General features: G+C 41.1%; 1 protein-coding gene across 5 annotated transcripts in view; it reads left to right on the forward strand.

The window, feature by feature from the left end:
- The window catches only part of sptan1 (spectrin alpha, non-erythrocytic 1), a 39253-nt gene that overhangs the window by 5524 nt on the left and 12063 nt on the right, over positions 1 to 21666 (forward strand). For 4 of the 5 annotated variants that reach the window (XM_070850473.1, XM_070850476.1, XM_070850475.1 and 1 more), the window contains exons 2-34: positions 2270 to 2509; positions 2671 to 2796; positions 3352 to 3492; positions 4093 to 4373; positions 4746 to 4890; positions 5006 to 5160; positions 5343 to 5478; positions 5644 to 5745; positions 5881 to 6018; positions 6131 to 6241; positions 6416 to 6493; positions 6633 to 6788; positions 6915 to 7119; positions 7387 to 7568; positions 7897 to 8140; positions 8346 to 8468; positions 8577 to 8794; positions 9112 to 9204; positions 10100 to 10234; positions 10856 to 11004; positions 13049 to 13247; positions 14056 to 14160; positions 14251 to 14283; positions 14397 to 14432; positions 15039 to 15086; positions 16612 to 16703; positions 18382 to 18526; positions 18653 to 18834; positions 18993 to 19092; positions 19182 to 19379; positions 19484 to 19630; positions 19722 to 19825; positions 21156 to 21318. In XM_070850473.1, coding sequence (XP_070706574.1) covers positions 2273 to 2509; positions 2671 to 2796; positions 3352 to 3492; positions 4093 to 4373; positions 4746 to 4890; positions 5006 to 5160; positions 5343 to 5478; positions 5644 to 5745; positions 5881 to 6018; positions 6131 to 6241; positions 6416 to 6493; positions 6633 to 6788; positions 6915 to 7119; positions 7387 to 7568; positions 7897 to 8140; positions 8346 to 8468; positions 8577 to 8794; positions 9112 to 9204; positions 10100 to 10234; positions 10856 to 11004; positions 13049 to 13247; positions 14056 to 14160; positions 14251 to 14283; positions 14397 to 14432; positions 15039 to 15086; positions 16612 to 16703; positions 18382 to 18526; positions 18653 to 18834; positions 18993 to 19092; positions 19182 to 19379; positions 19484 to 19630; positions 19722 to 19825; positions 21156 to 21318 — 4707 coding nt within the window. In that variant the 5' untranslated portion in view covers positions 2270 to 2272. The remainder of the gene's footprint in view (positions 1 to 2269; positions 2510 to 2670; positions 2797 to 3351; positions 3493 to 4092; positions 4374 to 4745; positions 4891 to 5005; positions 5161 to 5342; positions 5479 to 5643; positions 5746 to 5880; positions 6019 to 6130; positions 6242 to 6415; positions 6494 to 6632; positions 6789 to 6914; positions 7120 to 7386; positions 7569 to 7896; positions 8141 to 8345; positions 8469 to 8576; positions 8795 to 9111; positions 9205 to 10099; positions 10235 to 10855; positions 11005 to 13048; positions 13248 to 14055; positions 14161 to 14250; positions 14284 to 14396; positions 14433 to 15038; positions 15087 to 16611; positions 16704 to 18381; positions 18527 to 18652; positions 18835 to 18992; positions 19093 to 19181; positions 19380 to 19483; positions 19631 to 19721; positions 19826 to 21155; positions 21319 to 21666) is intronic. The other variant, XM_070850477.1, reaches the window with a different exon arrangement.

The following is a 21666-nucleotide window of genomic DNA, read 5'->3' on the forward strand; positions in this document are numbered from 1 at the left end:
AATTTCACATTAATTTACATATGTGTCACTTTGTGACCACATAGGCAGTATCCGCCAGACGCATATGACATCATAAATGTAGACTAAATAGCTGTACATAGACGGCAAGAGATAACAGATAACAACATCCTATTATGAATATAACAAAAAATGATATTTAAGCAGCATTTAAGGAAATTGAAAATGAAAATAATTGATGTAAATAACATCTAATATGATAAGAAAAGGTAGAAACTGGACTGTCCTGGCAGTAATTGCACAGTGCTTTGCCAAATAATGTTCTCTCTCCTTTATAAACATATAAAAAGGAAAAACACTGCAAGGCTGAAGGCTGTTAATATGGGGTGCCAGAATGTAAAGATCCCTGTGCCATCAGCTTTTTCTGCTTGAAAGTGTTTCTTTACAGCTCTTTTATAGCACTAACATGACGCACAATAACTTGCCTGAATTGTAAAAAGTAACTTACCAAACTACTAGTACAAGCCTGCTCATCCATGCTGACACAATGGACACTGTCTCCTTTAACATGATGCGTGACTTGTATTTCACTAAAAAAATAAGACATAGACATAATTGTCGTTTTTGTGAATTATAAATCTTCATTTATTTCCAACACTATAAACAGTTGCATCCTGCCAGCCATTTTATATGCAGTAAGAAAAAAATAATATGCTTAGTAACTAACTGTGTAGGATAAATGATAAAATATTATAAGAAATATAATGTTACTACCTGCTGCAATGCGGTATATACATGTGTATGTATCATGGCGGAATGAGGCTGAGGTCAGTTCAGTCCCTAAGATGATGTGAGCTTTCTGTGAACTGGGGCGAATTATGAGATGGGGGAAGGTCGCTGTCTAACATTATGGACGGTCACTTTTGCAATCACTATGGTGATTCCACTAATCAGCTTACAGTAAATTCAGTGCACTACACTGTAGTGTGTTTGTGTATGTGTGGGTTCACTCTATGCCTGCTTGTCTGTAAAGCTAATGGTGCCTCTGGGGACCAAAGTATCTCTGCCCGCTGGCTCTGGTTAAAAAGCCCTGCACTGCTGACTCCACTAATCCTCCCATTGAGTGTACACATGGACCAGGAGACTGTCTCACATCTATCCATTGCTTTTTGTCTCGCTGTCTGCAACATCAACAAAAACCTGTGACGTTTATCTACATTTAGGCTTGACCCACCCACACACACACACACACACACCCATATCCTCTCCTGGCATTCAGCTTGGACATCAGCTGTTGTGCTTAGGGTCTGGTTGACCTTGGTTTAGCTAGACAGATCAATATCTCTCTCCCCCTTGTGTCTGTTTGTTGATGGGCAGCACAGGGTAAAACGGCTGTAAATGACAGCATAATAAGTTTCACACAGATTATTGCTTTTATTTTGAATTTCTGAATAGTTTCATCTCAGCTCTTTTGACTGTTCGACCCATGCTCTATTGATGCCTGATTTCCTAGAAATGAAACCTGTGTGGATGCTTGTTCAAGAGAAACAAGATTGCCAGTTTACACTGGCCATGGGGCCAGAGGCCCAGTGGACAGAGAAGCTGACTGCAGTGATCTCATTGTGTAGTGAAGCCTGGTTACTGTTCGCATGCGTGTGGAATTTCCGCCCCCTCCCTCTTTGGCATTTTACTATTTCAGCTGCTGGCCTCTTGGTTGCTCAGCTTGAGAGGGGGGGTTGTTGTCTTTATATCCTGTGTCACAGTTTCAAGCCAAGTTTCTGTTAAAAGAGAAGTTGTAAAAGTTAAGGGTCCTGGAGACACATGTAATCCCCTTTTCTCTTCTTTGTTCTTGAGTTTAGAGTGACTATCAGGGAAGATAAAAATGGCAGAATGAGCATTATTGTGTGAGATTATCTGCAGCTTGGTAGCATCTATGCATTGTATGGTATCTATAATCTTAATACTATAAAAAGTGAGGATTGAGTGTAACTTTGAGGAGCCCACAAAGCTGTAGTAGTCCTTTTTGGGTGTCATGAATTATGCACAAACCTTTACAAATGGACACAGGAAGAGGAGCTATCTTACTGTATAGGCTAGATGGCTTGTCTGAAGTTTTTCTCCGTACAATGTCAATATTTGGGTGGTCTGAACAAGTACAATGTTAAAATGTCACCCAAATAAATTCATACTTATTACAGATTTACTGCACAGAGTTTAAACCAGTGTTTGAACCACTTTAGCTGAAAACAATTAAGCATTGTGCTGCATGCTTAAAACTTACTTATGCACCTTATTTGTGTTGTGTTTCCAGAAAATGGACACCACAGGGGTCAAAGTGCTGGAGACAGCCGAAGACATCCAGGAGCGCCGGCAGCAGGTGCTGGACCGCTACCGGCGTTTCAAGGACCTGTCTATTATGCGCCGGCAGAAGCTGGAGGACTCTTACCGCTTTCAGTTCTTCCGCCGTGACGCAGATGAGTTGGAGAAGTGGATCCAGGAGAAGTTGCAAATAGCCTCTGATGAAAACTACAAGGACCCCTCCAACCTGCAGGTTTGTCAATCTGGTTGTATGTTTATTTTTTTCTACTGTATTTGAATGCTATTCACCTGTTAACCCCAGAATTCTTACCTCACAGTTTAGATAAGCCTTTGCTCATTTATATTTTTGAAGCAGCTGTTAAGTATTTTGTATATCATATGTCTACTGCACAGGGTAAGCTGCAGAAACATCAGGCCTTTGAAGCTGAGGTCCAGGCCAACGCTGGAGCTATTATCAAACTGGACGAGACTGGCAACCTTATGGTCAGCGAGGGCCACTTTGCCTCTGAGACCATTCGAGTAAGGATTGCAAATTTCCACCGATGGGGGATCAATAAAGTCTCTTATCTTATTATGAGGATATGGGCATATTAGAGTGCCTAGAGTGCTGAATATCCTGTCCATCATTAACCGGCCCCATATGATTCAGTCCTACACGCCTTACCGGACACAACAGAGACCCATAGTTACAAGTGTCAATATGGCTGAGTATATACAAGTAGGTGTTAAGCTGCTGTGCATGATGTGACTCTTGAGTGCTGTGAAATTTCCAGATCCATCTCCTCACAACAAGCTATTTCTTTTATATCTGTTGTTAGGAAATAGGCCGACAGTTATTGAATTCATATGGGCCATTTCACAAAGGAATGGTGTTTATTTTGATGGTATTTTTATCTTTTAAAACTCCAGGACTCACTTGTCTGTTTTTCGATACAGATTCAATGACTTTCTTTTTAGATATAGAGGAAAGACCTACAATGATATCATGTCTTATGCTGGAGTGGGGACATTTTCCCTCTTGTCTTTTCATAGCCATATTTTCATATTTCCTCCAACCACCTCTTTCCTTTTTAGACCCGTCTTGAGGAGCTGCATCGCCTATGGGACCTCCTGCTGCAGAAGACCAAGGAGAAGGGCATGCGTCTTCTGCAGGCTCAGAAACTGGTCCAGTACCTGCGTGAGTGTGAAGATGCCCTGGACTGGATCAGTGACAAGGTCAGATTTTCATCGACAAAATTATACAAAAGTAAATGGGCTTATGTGAAAATTCCTGCTATTGAAATGAACAAGTGTCTCATATATTTATGTGTTGAGGGAGTTTCCAGTCAAGTCTTTCAGTTTGTTCTAGATATTTGGCAGAATAAAGAAAACACTATTTCTGTATTTGCTCTTCAGCTGTCCTAACAAAAACCTGAAACAAAAAAAGCGCTGTCCTCATTTAATTAAAGGAAGGCTTGCCTGAGGCTAATTGTACTGATTAATTTGAAATGAGAATCAAATGAGGCTAATTTTGTCTGTTAACAAAATGCCAAGATGGAAACTTTTCCTTCACCAGTCACTAAGCTGACCAAATTTTGAGGCTGTCCTGTCCAGTTGGTAGTAGAAGGGGAAAAATAAAATGGAGCCTGTTGTTACAAATACCAGCTGATGGCATTGTGCCTCCTCAAACAACTTGACTTTGTGATTAGATATTACCTTATTTTAACCTTGTGAATAATTAGTAGTAGTGAGTATAGGTTTCTATAGGTTTGAGTGAAGTGTTCCAATAAAAGCACGTCATTAGCTTCAGTGTTGTTCATCCACTTCCCTCTGTAGGAGGCCATGGCCACCTCTGAGGAGCTGGGCCAGGACCTGGAGCATGTGGAGGTCCTGCAGAAGAAGTTTGAGGAGTTCCAGACAGACCTGGCTGCCCATGAGGAACGTGTGAATGAAGTGAACCAGCTGGCAGCCAAGCTGATACAGGAGGCTCATCCTGAGGCTGAGCTCATAGTTCGCAAGCAAGATGAGGTCAACACAGCCTGGCAACGCCTAAAGGGCCTGGCCCAGCAGAGGCAGGGCAAGCTGTTTGGGGCTGCTGAGGTGCAGCGCTTCAACAGGTAAATGACATCGGAGCAACATGTGCCTTTGCTCATTGTGTATGTTGATTGTATTTGATATATTTCTGTTAAAATGTGGATTTTACTGATACTATCGTGTGAGAAGGTGAGATAATTTTGATCCCCAGCAGGGAAATTGGTTGTTGCAGCAGAACCATGACAAAAATAGGTATAGGAAGTAAAAGATAAATACTAAGAGTTATATTAAAGTAGAATACAAAATAGAAACTGTACAAGAGCATTTGGAGACAAAATTAGAAGGTAAATTGACGCTAGTGCTGTTGAAGTGACGGTGGTGTCTGTTCCTTCACTAGTGGCTTGTAGGTGAAAAAACTGTGAATATAAACTTGCATGTTTGATTTCCAACAATAGGGATGTGGATGAGACAATCAGTTGGATCAAGGAGAAGGAGCAGCTGATGGCCTCTGATGACTTTGGTCGTGACCTGGCCAGTGTGCAGGCTCTGCTTCGCAAACACGAGGGTCTGGAGAGAGACCTGGCTGCCCTGGAAGATAAGGCAAGAAGATGCTTTACAGAATATCCACATACTGTATACACAGAACAGCTATGAAGCTAAAAAGCTCAATATTCTAACTTTTTATTGTCTCCACTTTATCTCGTCTTTCAATCAGGTCAACACACTGGGTGGTGATGCGGAGCGCCTGCAGCAGACATATCCCCTAAATGCGTCCCAGATCCATCTGAAGAAGGATGAACTCATCACCAACTGGGAACAGATTCGCACTCTGGCAGCTGAGCGCCACACCCGCCTGAACGACTCCTACCGGTAAAATTGTACAATACAGAAAATATGCTGCTTATTATTTTTAGAATAAGTGCTTCTCCACACGCAGATATTGGCTCAGTGACAGTACACAGCACATATATGGCTGCACCAGATTTCCACTCTGTAGAATATTTCTCCATAGAAGTCTGCTCACACCTTCCCTCTTATGATCTCTGTTTTAGGCTGCAGCGTTTCACTGCTGACTTCAGGGATTTGACCAGCTGGGTGACAGAGATGAAAGCCCTGATCAATGCTGACGAACTGGCCAATGATGTGGCTGGAGCTGAAGCTCTGCTAGACCGACACCAGGAGCACAAGGTAAAAGCTCAGATTATATTCCAGGTCATAGCATCTTGGAACTGATGATGCTTTGTCCATTATTAAAAGCTAAATAAAAAATAAAAGTTCACACATTTCAACATTTATTAACCACATAAAAAGAAGCAATGGAAGGTTGGTAAGTTTTTATTTCGTGTTTCCCAGGGAGAGATTGATGCCCATGAGGACAGTTTTAGAGCCACTGATGAAGCTGGCCAAGCATTGCTTAATACAGGACACTATGCCTCTGAGGAAGTCAAGGAAAAGGTAAGGCTATGACAGCATCCAGATTGTACTTTATTTCTCTTGTGTGCTATTACCTTACTGTATCTATACCAGCACACCATCATGTACCACATTTTAACATTTAACATGTTATTCATCTGTTGTGTGTGTGTGTAGCTGGGCATCCTTGCTGAAGAGAAGGAGTCTCTGCTGGAATTGTGGGAAGTTCGTAGGCAGCAGTATGAGCAGTGCATGGACCTGCAGCTCTTCTATAGGGATACTGAGCAAGTTGACAACTGGATGAGTAAACAAGAGGTGACCTGACAAACCATCTGACACCAATACCGACAAACGCAGAATAAAAATACAGGAATTACTTTGATGCTTATTGGTAGGTGTCCAGTTTTCAATGTTGTTCATTGTATAGGCATTCCTCCTGAATGAAGACCTTGGTGACTCCCTGGACAGTGTAGAGGCACTGCTGAAGAAACATGAGGACTTTGAGAAGTCGCTTAGTGCCCAGGAAGAGAAGATCACTGTAAGTAACTCCAGTTTGTCCACTTTTACAAGTCACATTCTGCCTTCCTGTCTTTGAGCAAGAATACCATTCCTGCATTGAAGTTATACAATTGCAGATAGATTTTACACATTGTTTCTGGAGCAGTTTTGAAAGAGTGTACGCTTTGAATCTCTTTGTCTTGTACACCCCCAGGCCCTGGATGAGTTTGCTACCAAACTAATTCAGAACAAGCACTATGCTAAAGAGGACGTGGCTACCCGCAGAGATGCTGTAAGTAACACTGTTTGCTTGCACCACTACCTTTAAATTGAATAAGTTCTCCAATTTAGCAGTGAAAGCTTAAGTAGCAGGCAGGATTGTCTCTTAGGATTTCTCTCAATACAGTGTCTTCTCTTTTGCACATTTATAGCTGCTCAGCCGCCGTAATGCCCTGCACGAGCGTGCTCAGTCTCGTCGTGCTGCCCTGGAGGACTCTTTCCACCTGCAGCAGTTTTTCAGGGACTCTGATGAGCTCAAGAGCTGGATCAATGAGAAGATGAAGACCGCCACAGATGAGGCTTATAAGGTAGTTCATCAAAGAGTTGAGGACTGGTTGATGTGTGCTCCATTTTGAAATGTGTTTGTACAGAGCAGTGTCTTCGGTCTTCACATTTTCCAACCCTCTGTGCCCCTACTTTCTGCACTACAACAGGACCCCTCCAACCTGCAGGGTAAGGTGCAGAAACACCAGGCTTTTGAAGCTGAGCTGTCAGCGAATCAGAGCCGCATTGATGCCCTGCAGAAGTCTGGCCAAGAGCTGCTGGATGGAAAGCATTATGCCTCCACTGAGGTGGCTGGCCGCATGGAGGAAGTCGGCTCCCAGTGGAAGAAACTGCTGGAGGCCACCGAGCTCAAAGGTACTGACTGCAGGATTGCTAAGGTTGACCAGTTTTTCACTGAAGTGAAGATAAAGTAGGTGCTATATGGGTATATGGATAGAGCAATTAACTGTATTTAATCAATTATTGTCACTGAGATCACTTTTTAGAGAGTAGAGCGTAACAGTAAGCAAGAGAAGGCGATAAAACATTCAGACACACTAGTTTTTTTTGTCAGAATGTCGTGATGCACTTCATGGGATAAAACATTCAATTTCTCGTGTCTGACAATTTTTTTTATTTCAGGCATCAAGCTCCGTGAGGCCAACCAGCAGCAGCAGTTCAACAGGAACGTAGAGGACATTGAGCTATGGCTGTATGAGGTTGAGGGCCACCTGGCTTCAGACGACTACGGAAAAGACCTGACTAGTGTCCAGAACCTGCAGAAGAAACATGCACTGCTGGAGGCTGACGTGGCTGCTCACCAGGTACCCAACACTAAGAATAATTCATGAAGGCATACCTGACACCAATTGATGTGGGGGTTTTTTTACAATTAAAGAAGGGGAAACAACTGGATATTTGCTCCATGCCACTAAAGTTTAATAGTGGCAACATTTTTACCCTACTTGGAACTTTGTCTGGTCAGCATGTTTGAAAAATGGAGACCACACTGATATTTCTACATCATGCACATCAGTAGGGTGACAAGCTCTATGATGGCAGGTGTGGTTAACCATCCAAAACGCCCAGAGTAATAAGACACCCCCCCCCCCAATTTCTCAAATGGCAAATGAACGAATTTCTCTCTCTCAGGATCGCATTGATGGCATAACAATCCAAGCTCGCCAGTTCCAAGAGGCTGGGCATTTTGATGCTGACAACATCCGCAAAAAACAGGAGGCCCTAGTGGTGCGTTACGAAGCTCTGCGCGACCCCATGGCTGCACGCAAACAGAAACTGTCGGACTCTCTCAGGCTCCAGCAGTTGTTCAGAGATGTGGAGGACGAGGAGACTTGGATCCGAGAGAAAGAGCCCATCGCTGCCTCTACTAACAGAGGTAAAACTTAACTCGGTCAGCAACTACTGGCCTGTATTATATAGTACTGTGAAATGAAAGGGCATGGTTGGTGATGGTCTCCTTCAAATGGTCAGTTACTGTAAATAGACAGTGAACTTTGGAGGATGCTTCAGTTTCAGCTGAAGCCCGACACACTCAAATTTCAGATGATTTATTGAAAAGTCTGTCTTGGTTCTTCCCCCAGGCAAAGACCTGATTGGTGTCCAGAACTTGCTGAAGAAGCACCAGGCCCTGCAGGCTGAGATCACTGGTCATGAGCCTCGCATTAAGGCTGTCACCCAAAAAGGAGAGGCCATGGTGGAGGAAGGTATTCATTTCAATTCAAAACCTATTTGTTTGCATCTTCTATGATATGAGATGATTGTGACCTTAAATAAGTGAAATGTTTTCTCATCATTTTCATGTGTGTTCCCAGGGCACTTTGCTGGGGAGGATGTGAAAACTAAGCTGGCTGAGCTACATGGACGCTGGGATACGCTGAAGGGTAAGGCCTCCCAGAGGAGACAGGATCTGGAGGACTCTCTGCAGGCCCAGCAGTACTTTGCTGATGCTAATGAGGCAGAGTCTTGGATGAGGGAGAAGGAGCCCATCGTGGGAAGCCCAGACTATGGCAAAGATGAGGACTCTGCTGAGGTACATGAAAGGAAGGCTTTTAACATCCATGCTTGCTCGTGTGGGGTTTCTTAAATTAAGAGGCATTAAGATTCAAGAATCAGAGTTTGGTCTAGACCTGCTCTTTATGGAAAGCGTCTTGAGATAACATTTGTTGTGACATGGACATGGACATGGACATGGACATCAGTTTGTCATCTGCTTGCTATTTTAACATAAAGTTTATAGCGTTTTTGATCGAGCTTCCATCTGCTTTGATTGTTTACATACCTGCACAAGATTCTTGTTTATGTGCCTTTGTGACAAATGCAGTGTGCTGAATAGTTTGTCTTCCGCAGGCTCTGCTGAAGAAGCACGAGGCTCTAATGTCTGACTTGACTGCTTACGGCAGCAGCATCCAGGCCCTGAAGGAACAAGCCCAGTCCTGCAGGGTAAAGTCCAATCCTCCGTTTTTTGAAAGATGCTCAATTTACATTACAATTGACATATGTAAGCAGCATTTGCACAAGGAGATTGAAGTACTTGAGTTTGGCACTCAGAAATTTAATTACTGGAATATCTTAAAAATAAAAGATGTTTTTTACTTAATCCTTTGAAAAATACTTGAATAAAACTGAATGGAGATCAGAACAGTTACAGTGGGGAAAGTTTTGTCAGCAGTTTTGTTGAAAAGCGCTCTTGCCAATTGGAGACACTACTCTTGTTTTAGCTGCAGTGTGTGCAATATAATCTTTCTTGTTAGAAATAGAGCAAATGTGCGACATAGTGTTAAACCATCAATACACCAGCAGAAGGTATAGTGAAAAAAGTTAGTCTAGAGCTTTGTGCTCTGACAATAAAGAATAGTTTTAAACCCACAGTAAACTGTCCGGATTCATAGGAGCAAAAATCACCCTAAACTCGAAAGAAATGATGACTGATATTTATCATGTTAATCATCAGTATCGACTGATGTGAAATTTTCATTGTGATGATATTTTTTGCCATATCCCAGCACTAATAACTGCACATTATGTTGTCATGTTTTCAAATCTCTCTAATGACGAGGACATTTTTTGTTGAAAATGGTTTAAAAACCTGTATGAGACATTTAGTTGAATTACACACATAATGATAATGGTACATCAACCTAATTATGTACTAATTATATACATACAGTGATAGTGACATACAGTATATAATACATTACTTATTGTAAACCTATTGTACCCATTGTGGTGAGAATGGATGAAAAAGTGACTTGCATAACAATAATTGAATTCAGACTTTCTCAAGTTTAAGCAAAGAGCTCAAATCAATGACTCAAATGTTTGTTTAACTGAACAGCAACAAGTGGCACCAACTGATGATGAGACTGGAAAGGAGTTGGTCCTGGCCTTGTATGACTACCAGGAGAAGAGTCCCCGTGAAGTTACCATGAAGAAGGGGGACATCCTCACCCTGCTCAACAGCACTAACAAGGTACAGACACAAGCAGCTCAGTTTACAACACACAGTCTGACTGCATGAACAGGACTTCAAACAGTAGTGATCAGTAATCTATTAATTGTCAACCTTGAACAAGTAGCTGTTTTAATAGATTAAAGATAATGATTCTGTGCAGTTCTGTGTGTTATACTGTATGGCAGTCAGTTTTAAGTGGCCTCCATGTTCACTCTCATCTATGACTGCTAGTCATTTGGTATATTTGATGCCAATAGATTCTTTTTTGACTCTTTCTAGATATTTTGAATTATTTAAAAAATTTTTCCATGTAACAAATTAAGCCAGAATTTAGAATTTCTGATTAACTGCCTTCATTACATATGAAAGTGTTTTTCTTTTAAACTCTGTTGTGTTTTGTCGCTTTTGTTTCGTTGTAACTAAGTTTTTGTTTTTTTAAAGGCGCTATATAGATAAAGTTTAATATTGTTACGATTATACTGTTGCAGAGTAAACTACAGTGTGTGTATTCATGGTGCGCTTTGGGTACTCGTCTAGACCTCATGGGATTTGTTGGAAAATGCATCAGAAAATATATCAACATAAAATATAATGCAAAATATCAACATCACTTATATTCCTTGCCCTCCCCTGCTACAGGATTGGTGGAAGGTGGAAGTGAATGATCGCCAGGGCTTTGTTCCTGCTGCTTATGTGAAGAAGCTTGACCCCACCCAGTCCTCCTCCAGGGAAAACCTGCTGGATGAACATGGCAGCATTGCATTGCGCCAAGACCAAGTTGAGAATCAGTAAGAAACCCACACCATAACTTCTTCAGTTTTGCAGCAGAATGTAGTTAACTTACTCATTTCTCCTTTCCTACTATATTTGTTTAACTGCTCCTCTTGAGTGTTTTCTCTGCTCTTTACCCCCTCTCTGGAATTACATTTTTCTGCTCAGTTTTTTAACACTACTGACCTTGCCCCTGGCGTCTTTCTGTCTCTTCTGCTGTTACTATACTTAACAACTTAATCTTGTCTTGCTGTGTGTTCGCCTTGCCTTGCCACTGAGCAGGCTTGTCACCAAGGAGACCTGCAGTGTGTCTGTGCGCATGAAGCAGGTGGAAGAGCTGTGAGTAGGAATCCGTGTCCCTCTGCGTGTTCTTGTGATCGTGATATCACTAAATATCATCAGCAGTTTTACATTCCTCCAAGCCCCAAAAACCCTCATGTTGTGTGACACTGTGTCTGCTGCCGTTGTCTTCTATTCAGTACTGGGATAGAAGTATGTTTGTTGCACACCTTCCACATCCTTATCATCCCAGGCTTGCGTAGGGATGTTAAGTTCTGATTTTCTGTCATGTCATAAGCCATTTTGTTCTGCACACATCGGGCTTTGATCATTTTTACATTTGCTATCTTATTGCTCAAGGTTTCATGATTGAAATCTGCAGGGTTATACATTGACCAAGGACATTTTGTTTAACATATAGATAGACATATAGACAAATCCTATACGTGTTGATGCATGATGAATTCTCAGGGTTTCCTGTAGGACATCGGTTAGCCAAAGCCAAACCGTGTCTAATTGTAACTATTGATAAGAGAAAACCAGCAACACAGACTTTTATTGGCATTATCTTGAAAGCATTTCAGGGTCACATGAGTAGATTACAAAATATAGTATACAAAAGAAATGAGATTGCTAATCAATTAAAAAGTAAGGAGCCCACACGTGTACAAAAGCGAGAGATCCAGTCCACAATAAAAGAAAAGTTCTTAGGTCTCAGTTCAACTAGATGCAGACTGATGTGTCCAATGTGTGTAAAATGTCCAGCCAGTTGTCTGATTTTTTTTTTTTTTTCTCCCAAACTCTCGGTCTTCTTTTGCCCCAACATTGCAAAGTGCTGCTGTGATTATTTAATAATAAATAATCAAAAATGTGATTGATCAGTTACCTGCTAAGCTGAATCAGTAACTGATTGTTAGAATGATTGAAGCACTCACCACACTCATACTTTTGTGGCCATTGCTGTGGACTGTTGCACTAATCCCTGAAGCTTATTAAGCGTTGTATGATATTCTATAAACATGTTGGTGGAGGTCCGCTATCAAACAGGGATACTCTTATCCTGCTAATGAGGCATGTGTGGACAACCATCTTATGAACAAACATTCATGTCAGTGTTTAGGCTGGCTCATGATCTGTCTGGAAGAAAATAATTCTCTTTTTTCTGAGAACATGAAATGAGAAGCTTGTGTAACAGATACATAGCCTGCAGTAGAATACTGTTTATCAGGGCGTTTTCCAAAGGTTTGTCTGTTTGACGAGGTAGTGAAGTAAAGTTTGTGCTGCATTAAAAGTCAATTTAATGACAGTTTGAAGGCTCCAACCTACCAATAATTGTTTTCATAATTAATTGATTTTTAATTAATTTGATTACTCATTTTGTGTATAACGTTTCAGACACACAGCTTCTCTGAACCCAAGATATCTTTAAACTGTGTTCATTCATATATCCAGTATGCAATGATATAAAGCATGAGTTACATATCATCACATTGAGGAATCTGGAACCAGCAACTATTCTTCACCTTTGTTTAATAAATTACTTAAATAACTATCGTCTATCAAAAAAATGTTGTCAATTGCACGATCAATCGATTAACTGGAATTTGAGGACCATCATTTTTTTTGCACAGAAATGTAATGATCACTATTTTTTCAAGAGCAGACACTCCATCACCATCAAAGTAATTTTTAATGTTAAAAATTTAGCCATATTGTAAGAAGGATGATGAGCTTTTGAAGACTGATGATTTGATTAGATTCTGTGGTTGCATATTTTTCAAGGTATGGTACTCTACTGGAGCTGGGAGAGAAACGCAAGGTCATGCTAGAGAAGAGCTGCAAGAAGTTCATGCTGTTCCGCGAGGCCAATGAACTCCAGCAGTGGATCAATGAGAAGGAGAGCGCCCTCACTAATGAAGAAGTCGGTTCTGACCTCGAGCAAGTCGAGGTCCTGCAGAAGAAGTTTGATGACTTCCAGAAGGTAATGTCCACTCACGTTTAAAAACTTCTACAGAGAGCCAAAGTTATGTCATCCGGGTTAGGCCCTGTTCCACTAGCCTCTGAAACTCTGTGCAATCTCTCATTTCTTCCTGAAAAAATTAAGTGAAATTCTTCAACAAACTTGTATCTACTACACCAAGTGCAATTCTAAGTTGAGACCTTTCTTGTTTAAATGCGTTTTCTGACGCAGTCTGTTTGACTGATGTCTGAACTAGGACCCCTCAACTCACCCATGGACTCGCCACATTTGTGGAGCTGTGACACTTTGCTCATGATGGTCCAAGAGTTTATGGAAAATTCTGTTCAACAGAAAAAAAAAATAAATAAAAAAAAAAATATATATATATATATAAAAATTAGATAATTTTTTTCTTTGTTGTGTGGTTCCCTCCATGTTTTAATAAAGACGGTATCTAAATACGAGATACGTTCTATGGCTGCATATTTAGTTATTTGCGTAGTTAGAAATGTCAGTGGAACTTTGAGTGAAGTTTTTTGTTCTGTCTTGGAACAGAACCTGGGTATTCTGATTTCACATCGGCTCTCCATCGACTCTCATGAAAAATATCTGAATTAGTTCCAGTTCATTACCTCCATGTAATGCAAATGTAAAACATAATTATGATTTTTAGGATGTAATCAAGACAGGTCTGTATGATTAGTAATAATAGTATAGTTAGGATAGCCTGAACTTGAGACTATCTCATGTTGGCTATTGTGTTTATTTGTTGAGATGTTTTTCACAACTTGTCTCGCAGAAAGTGATGTTGTTCTTTTGTTTGGTCCAGGACCTTAAGGCCAATGAGTCTCGGCTGAGGGACATCAACAAAGTGGCATCTGAGCTGGAGTCTGAAGGTCTCATGGCTGAGGAGGCCCCCATGGTACAGTCTCAGGTGAGTTCTATCCTCCTGGTATAACTGTATGAGCCATCACCCCATGCTTTAACTTTAATTTGATGGAGATTGTGTTTTTTACATTTGCAGCAACAAGAGCTGCTTGGTTCTGCTCCTGGCAAGGTTGTAATCATTTCTTTAATAAACGCTCATAAATATCAAGCAAAACGTAACAGTTCAGCTGTCACAGCAATGAAATGTATGCTTAACAGCGTCATGCCATATTTCTTGAACAGGATGAAGCCGATTCAAAGACTGCATCTCCATGGAAGGTAAGCTTCATCTAACACTGTCTAATCCATCTCCAGAAAATGCATTCAAACATTCAGTTGTTTTATGTCTTTTTATACAAAATGCATCAACTGCAAAGATTTGACTGCCTGTCAATCTTGATCTGATACTGTAACTGTGCATGACTGTTCAGCATTGGGTTGATGTTTGATTCTGGTGTGTTATTTCTGAATTACTGCAATCATGCCCAATATGAGATTTTACTGGCATGGGGTTATTGTTACATATCCTATCCTATATCATGATTAGACATTGATGAGACAATGGGGGAGCCTGGGAACATCCTCAAGCCTTTTTTGAAATTCCTTGAATTTGAAATTACGCCTGAAGATGTCTCAATCATTTAACAAGCTTTTTTTTGATTCATCAAAATTCAGTGTTTGGGGCTTGTTGGCTGGCTTTACTGAAGCCATGATTGCAGTGCTTACTATGCCTGAGTGGTGTAATGTCTTGTTTGGTCTTGGGAGAAGACCAAGCTGAACCCTGGAAGTCTCCATAACACTCTTGACTGGTGTGGTGTTTCACTGTTGTTGTCCTCCTCCCTCTCCCCCTTTTTTCTGCCACGTTTTGTTTACCTTTGACTATAGAATGTACGCTTGGCTGTTCAAACAACGGCTAACTTTAATACCATCAAGGTAAGATTAACTAGTCTAGCCAAACCTCATTATGAATTGCTGCTCCCCTCGTTCCCCTGTCCGGCATTGTGATCAGACAACTAACCCCATTGTCATAGTTTCCTTTTTGGTGTCGCTTGATCCATGTCCTTTTCTGTGAAACCTGACTCTAACTGGGAGTGTTCAGTTTTGTTTTGGTTTCATCTTGTTAGCCATGGCATTTGTTTGTCTTGTGGTCATCCATTTTGTTCATTTGTTTGTCTTGGTATCATCTACTTTTGTTGACTGTAGTATGAATGGTTGTTTCCATACCATATGTTTATGTGCTCTGCATTTTATCTGAGATCCTGAATTTTGCCATTATTTTCTTTGTCCTCCTACTGTGTAATATTCTTACCATGCACCCAGTCCTGTATCTCACCCCCATCAGCCACCTAGCTTTGTTTGTGCATCGTCTGTGTCCGTCAAACACATTGCAATTTATCACATGTCTGGCACACATTGTAATTGCATGATTATTTTCAAGTTAAATATATTTAATTTGGCACTCCTTACCTGAGATCATGATCTCTTTAAGTCTGTGTAAACCAATAATAAATGTTTTGAATTCATCATACCACAGAAAACAAACTACCCAGCCAAATTTGAATGATTCACTATTAAGATTGCCAAGTATATAAAATTAGGTTTCGAAATCCTGAAAAATAAATGCGTTAAATGCGAGGGGTGTGTCCACTAAAGGCACTAAAACCAGGAAGGCTTGGAAGCCTTGAAACCCTGCCCACTACAATCTCTGTGAGATGGATGGCTGCTGTTCACTCTGTCTCCCTCCTCATTTGTCTGTTTTAATAAGTACAATCAACCTGTCGGCCGGCAAGACTCCCCCACTCCCCCAACCGCCAATAGGATTAAACAGCGCATGCTAGGGCTCCATGACATGGACCAGTTTTAGCCGAAGGCCTGCTAGCACCAGCGCAAATGTCGTTTTGTCAGCAGCTGTGATTCTCCTGTCACTACCACGTGTTGTGGAGCTCATGGGCCAACGGTGCTGACGAGAGTTGAAAACGGGCTCACAGTCAGAAGGTGTGAGTGCATCAGCTGCCAACAAGACAATGCTAGTGCTAGCAGGCCTACCTTAGCAAAGCTCCTTTATATAATGCTGTGGGAGGAATCATGCTAAGGGCGGTCCAGTATGTCACTGAGCCATCATTTCAGCCCTGCCCCCCAAAAATGTAACTCAGAAGTGGGGGAAAACTGTTTAATGGTGTAGCACAGTTCATTACTAAATTGTTCAGTCTCTTCACATGTTCTTAGCAGCCATTTTCTAACATGTATACTATGTTTAAAAACTAATCTCTCAATTTGCTTTACACAGACTTTAAGATTATGTTATGATGCTGTTTAATGCTGATGATTTCAGTTACTTCACATGTCCCACATTTAGTTCACATACTGTACTGCCAATCATGGCAAATTTAAACACACAAACTTGAGGAAACTATGAAGACTGTAGAAGGGTATTCAATGTTGATTCTTTCATGTGCAGGAGCTGAATAATCACTGGAGATCCCTGCAGCAGCTTGCTGAAGAAAGGAGCAACATGCTGGGAAGTGCCCACGAGGTGCAGCGATTCCACAGGTACGAACCACAGAGATGTGGTGTCTGTGACATCACCTTCAGGTTTTCAGACACACCATTATGCTCACACCTCACTATCATATTGGACAGTTACCAGAACCAATTCAAACTTGGGTAAGAATGGTGGAGTCAGGATGAAGCTGGGGTGAAATGAGAACTGCAACAGCAATGACAATCAAGAACATCCAGTTCAAACATACCTTTGTATGATGTCATATGTCATGTCATATAACAAAGTTGGCTATGGATAACCTGACTTGTAGTGGGAGAGAGTTTGGATTCCAAGTATTTTTAGCAAGTCTATGTTAGTCTCTAAGTCTCTGGTTAACCGTGGTTGTTAGAGAACAGCGTGGTTCCAGAACTCTGAATTATCACCATAACCCCAATTTTTTGTGGTCGAATATGTGTGCTGTTCTCTTTGGCAGCTATTTCTGGCCTCTTGACAAACAATGATGAATCAGAGTTTTTAGGCAAGATTAAGAATGGGCATTGTCACACCATACATTCTCAAATAGTGTCTTTATTTACCTCAGTGGCAGAGAAAAACAACTTTTTTTGGTAATTTTCCTTGTTCTCCACTTCATACCAACTGAAGACTCCCTCATTGTTTACCTGTTGTCTTGAAAAATTCTGTATAAAGTACATCTGCACAGAAGTAATTTCCTCATCACAATCATAGTCGTGTCACGTATTTGTGGGCACTTTTCCCTTTCATCCGAAACTATTGCTTTTCCAAAAGAGGGTCCCCACTATGTTTGCACGAGAAACATGTGCATGTGCAATATCCTTAAATATGCAGCAATGCACCAACAAATGCAGTGAAGAAGAAAACTGCTAGCTCGCAAATATGGAGATGAACAGTGGGCTTTGTAGATGTTTTATTAGGAAGGAAATGCATTGAACACATTTGTTAGAGCTCATCAAAACGACAGAGTGGCATGTATGACTCTTTTTCAATCATTATGACAGACATTAAGTTAACTGAAACTTGTGTGTGCAGGACAGTTACTTCTCTCGCTGCTAATTGGCTAGAGTAAAGGAAAACAAAATTTCACCTCCCAACAAGAAACAACATGACTAACGTGAGCACAATATCAGCATGAAATGAATGTGAAGACAGTTCATACCGATTATGGGGGTAATGGTTAAAGCAAAGACAAAATGTCAACAGTAGGAGAGTAGAGAAGAGCACCATACCCCTATGTATGTATAAAATAGATGGTGTATAAACTAATAAACCCAGTTCTTATCAAATCAGCAAATGGTGGCCTGCTTTGTGGTAGTTGCTGCTTAGAGGAATAAAGAGATTTACTTTACATCTAGTTACCTTTTAGTTATCTACAGTTTTGCAAGATGCCTAGAAGATTCCTATATCATTAACATGATCAAATAAAAGTAATTCAAGTATTAATGGTTTTTAAAGGCACTTTTACTCTTAAACATTCGAAGTGGAAACCTTTTATACTGATTAGTAATTATTGAAACTGGCATAGAAACCTTAAGCAGAACAACTGAATTTCATATAAAACAGTTTCTCTAATTACATGGAAACATTGAGAGAGGGTAAAAATCTCAATTCTTTTCACTGTTTAGTTGCACACAAAATCCCTCCCAGATGTTTGAACATACACAAATTCCCTTTCCCATTTGAACAAAGTTGTGTTTGTGTCATCCTCAGGGATGCTGATGAAACCAAAGAATGGATAGAAGAGAAGAACCAGGCACTCAACACTGACAACTATGGCCATGACTTGGCCAGTGTCCAGGCTCTTCAGCGTAAACATGAAGGCTTTGAGAGAGACCTTGCAGCCCTGGGTGATAAGGTCAGATTGTCGTTTTGTCATTTATATGAGATTACAACCAACCCCGCGTGAAAATGTGGTTTTTCTAAACCATTGTTTATCATTAGATCATTAGATTCACTATATTTTTCTGACTCCCCTGCCCAGGTGAACTCTCTTGGGGAGACAGCGGAGCGCCTGATCCAGTCTCACCCTGAGGCAGTGGATGACATCCAGGAGAAATGCACTGAGCTGAACACTGCCTGGAGCAGCCTCGTGGGACGTGCTGACCAGCGCAAAGACAAGCTTGGCAACTCACACGACCTGCAGCGCTTCCTCTCTGACTTCAGGTGCGGAGAGAAGAGCTATGGAATGCCATTTGGTCAAATTTATTGTTAGGGGCATGAACTAGATTGAAAATAGGGTACAGTTTTTTTGTAAAGAAATTAAGAGATGCAGTTAAGATATATGTGGTATTTTTTGGCTATAACTTCTCATCTGTTCACAGAGATCTGATGTCCTGGATTAATGGCATCCGAGGGCTGGTATCCTCTGAGGAGCTGGCCAAAGATGTGACTGGAGCTGAGGCCCTTCTGGAAAGACACCAAGTATTGAATTCATTCAGTTGGCAGATGTCCAGGCAGGTTTTTGCCTGTCAAACACTCACCATCAATGTCCCCCCCCCTCATTTTTCCAGGAACACCGCACAGAGATCGATGCTCGTGCTGGTACATTCCAAGCATTTGAACAGTTTGGTCAGCAGTTGCTGGTGCGAGGCCACTATGCTAGCCCTGAGATACAGCAGAAACTTGAGGCTCTAGACCGTGAGCGTGCTGACCTGGAGAAGGCCTGGGTGCAGCGTCGCATGATGTTGGATCAGTGCCTTGAGCTCCAGGTATAGAAGTGTTAAGCCATAACATTTCCAGTTAGAAATGGTTATTATGCTATCACCAACAGCTGTTATTGCCCCTCCACTGACTGGCTGTTGTCTCCTTGCAGCTCTTTAATAGGGACTGTGAGCAGGCTGAGAACTGGATGGCAGCTCGTGAAGCCTTCCTCGCCAGTGATGACAAGGGTGACTCCCTGGACAGTGTGGAGGCCCTCATCAAGAAACATGAAGACTTTGACAAGGCCATTAATGTGCAGGTTAATAGGATGTTTCACTGCTCAACGAAAACGTTTGAAATTAATCAGTAGTTGTGTTCTATAAATGATTAAATGTTGCCCTGCTGTACAGGAGGAGAAGATTGCTGCTCTGCAGTCCTTTGCTGACCAGCTGATTGGAGCTGACCATTACGCTAAACCTGAGATCTTCAACCGCCGTAATGAAGTACTCGACAGGTAGGACACGTGGATTCTTAATATTTATTCATTTTTGGATCTACAAAGCACACTAACAACATGGGACAGCATTTTGGGATCCATCATGATCCCAAAATGTTGAAAGACACAAAACATGTAATATAAAATTGAACAATGGGAGAAATTGCATAAAAGAATAATTACCCACATCCATAATTCATATTGATGGCACAAGTAAAATGTATTAATAACCTCTCCCCTAACTCCATAAGTAATCATTTCCTGTTGCTCTTCTTGAGCTATACAGGCAGCATTGCCACACCTCTGAATTCCATACTACTAACATGAGTTCGAGGAGATGCCTTTTAAAAAAAAAAAAAAAAGCCAAATAATGGTATTTTGCAACTTGCAGTTTGTTCTGAGCTGAATTGTATAATCAAACTGGCATAATCCAATGACAGACACTGCAACAGCACACAAGGACACAAGAAGTCTGAAAAAAGCCTTGTTGTGCGAAACAGCTTATGTTTACTGACCTCCTTAGGGAGAGTGACAAATGCAATATTTGTATACATAAATAATACTTACTAAGAGTGATCTCAATCTCACAGATATCTTTCCTAGATAGCAGTAATGCACTCACACAATATATACTGTTGTGTGACTGTATTACTGCTATCTGGTATATTATTTTATATGTACTATACTATATATATATATATATATATATACACACACACACACACACACACACACACACACACACACACACACACACACAAGTGGCCCTAATATGGACCCTTGGGGAACCCCATGTGTAAGATCCTTAGGTTGGGACTGCAGTATGTCCAAAGTCCAGTGTAGTAGAGAGTGATCCACTGTGTCTCAAGCTAGCAAGTAAAATGTGCTCAGTAAAAGCCAAACTGAAACTAACATTAGGCATAGTTGTTAAAATTGATACTAGCCTATAGCTGCTTACATGTTATTTTGTGTTCTTCTTCAACAGGAAAATAGCTTTTCATGTCACTTTGAAATGTACCCTGACTTATGGACAGATTAGCCATATAAGTGATGATATTAGAAACTAGAAAAATTGCAATTCCTGAAGAAATTGCAGTGTGAATGCTGCCCCCTGCTGTCACGCTGCTGCTGTAATGCTGCCACCTAGTGGTTCACACGTAATTAATAACCTGCTGCTTCTCGCAGGACTGTTGGCAGCATTCACACTAATAAAATCGGATAACAATAGTGTGAATGCTGTTTGCATAACAGAGGATCCTCAGAGGATTGATGGGGATAAGATCCAAACCAGTTGCTAAATTGCATGTGCTGTGTTGAAGCTCATTGTCAAATTTCTGATATTTGAAAGGTGGCGCCGGCTGAAGGCACAGATGATCGAAAAGCGTTCCAAGCTGGGTGAATCCCAGACGTTGCAGCAGTTCAGCAGGGATGTGGACGAGATTGAGGCTTGGATCAGCGAGAAGCTGCAGACTGCAACTGATGAGTCTTACAAGGACCCTACCAACATCCAGGTACACGTTTGGCTTCTGCTAGCACAGGCTCAACTCACAGAAGTTAACAGCAACACAGCTAGTCTGAAAGGAGTACATGGAATCCCTTCAGAATGGTTTTAAGTGTGAGCTGAAATTGATTTCAGGGAACTGAAAATATAGCACATTTTACCTGAATGTAAGGAAATGTAAACAAGAATTTTCCTCCAAGGGCAGGTAGAGCCAAAAACATAAGCCAGTTGTGTGTCCTTAGCTAAATTAAAATTGCTAATCTATTTTGTCTCGTTTTTATTGACAATGCTGTTCTTTAACTGTGTAAAATCCCTTGTTGTGTCCTGTCTGAAGTGAGACTGAATTTTTCTCCCGCTG

Source organism: Pempheris klunzingeri, chromosome 19, assembly GCF_042242105.1.
Source record: "Pempheris klunzingeri isolate RE-2024b chromosome 19, fPemKlu1.hap1, whole genome shotgun sequence".
Lineage (NCBI taxonomy): Eukaryota > Metazoa > Chordata > Actinopteri > Acropomatiformes > Pempheridae > Pempheris > Pempheris klunzingeri.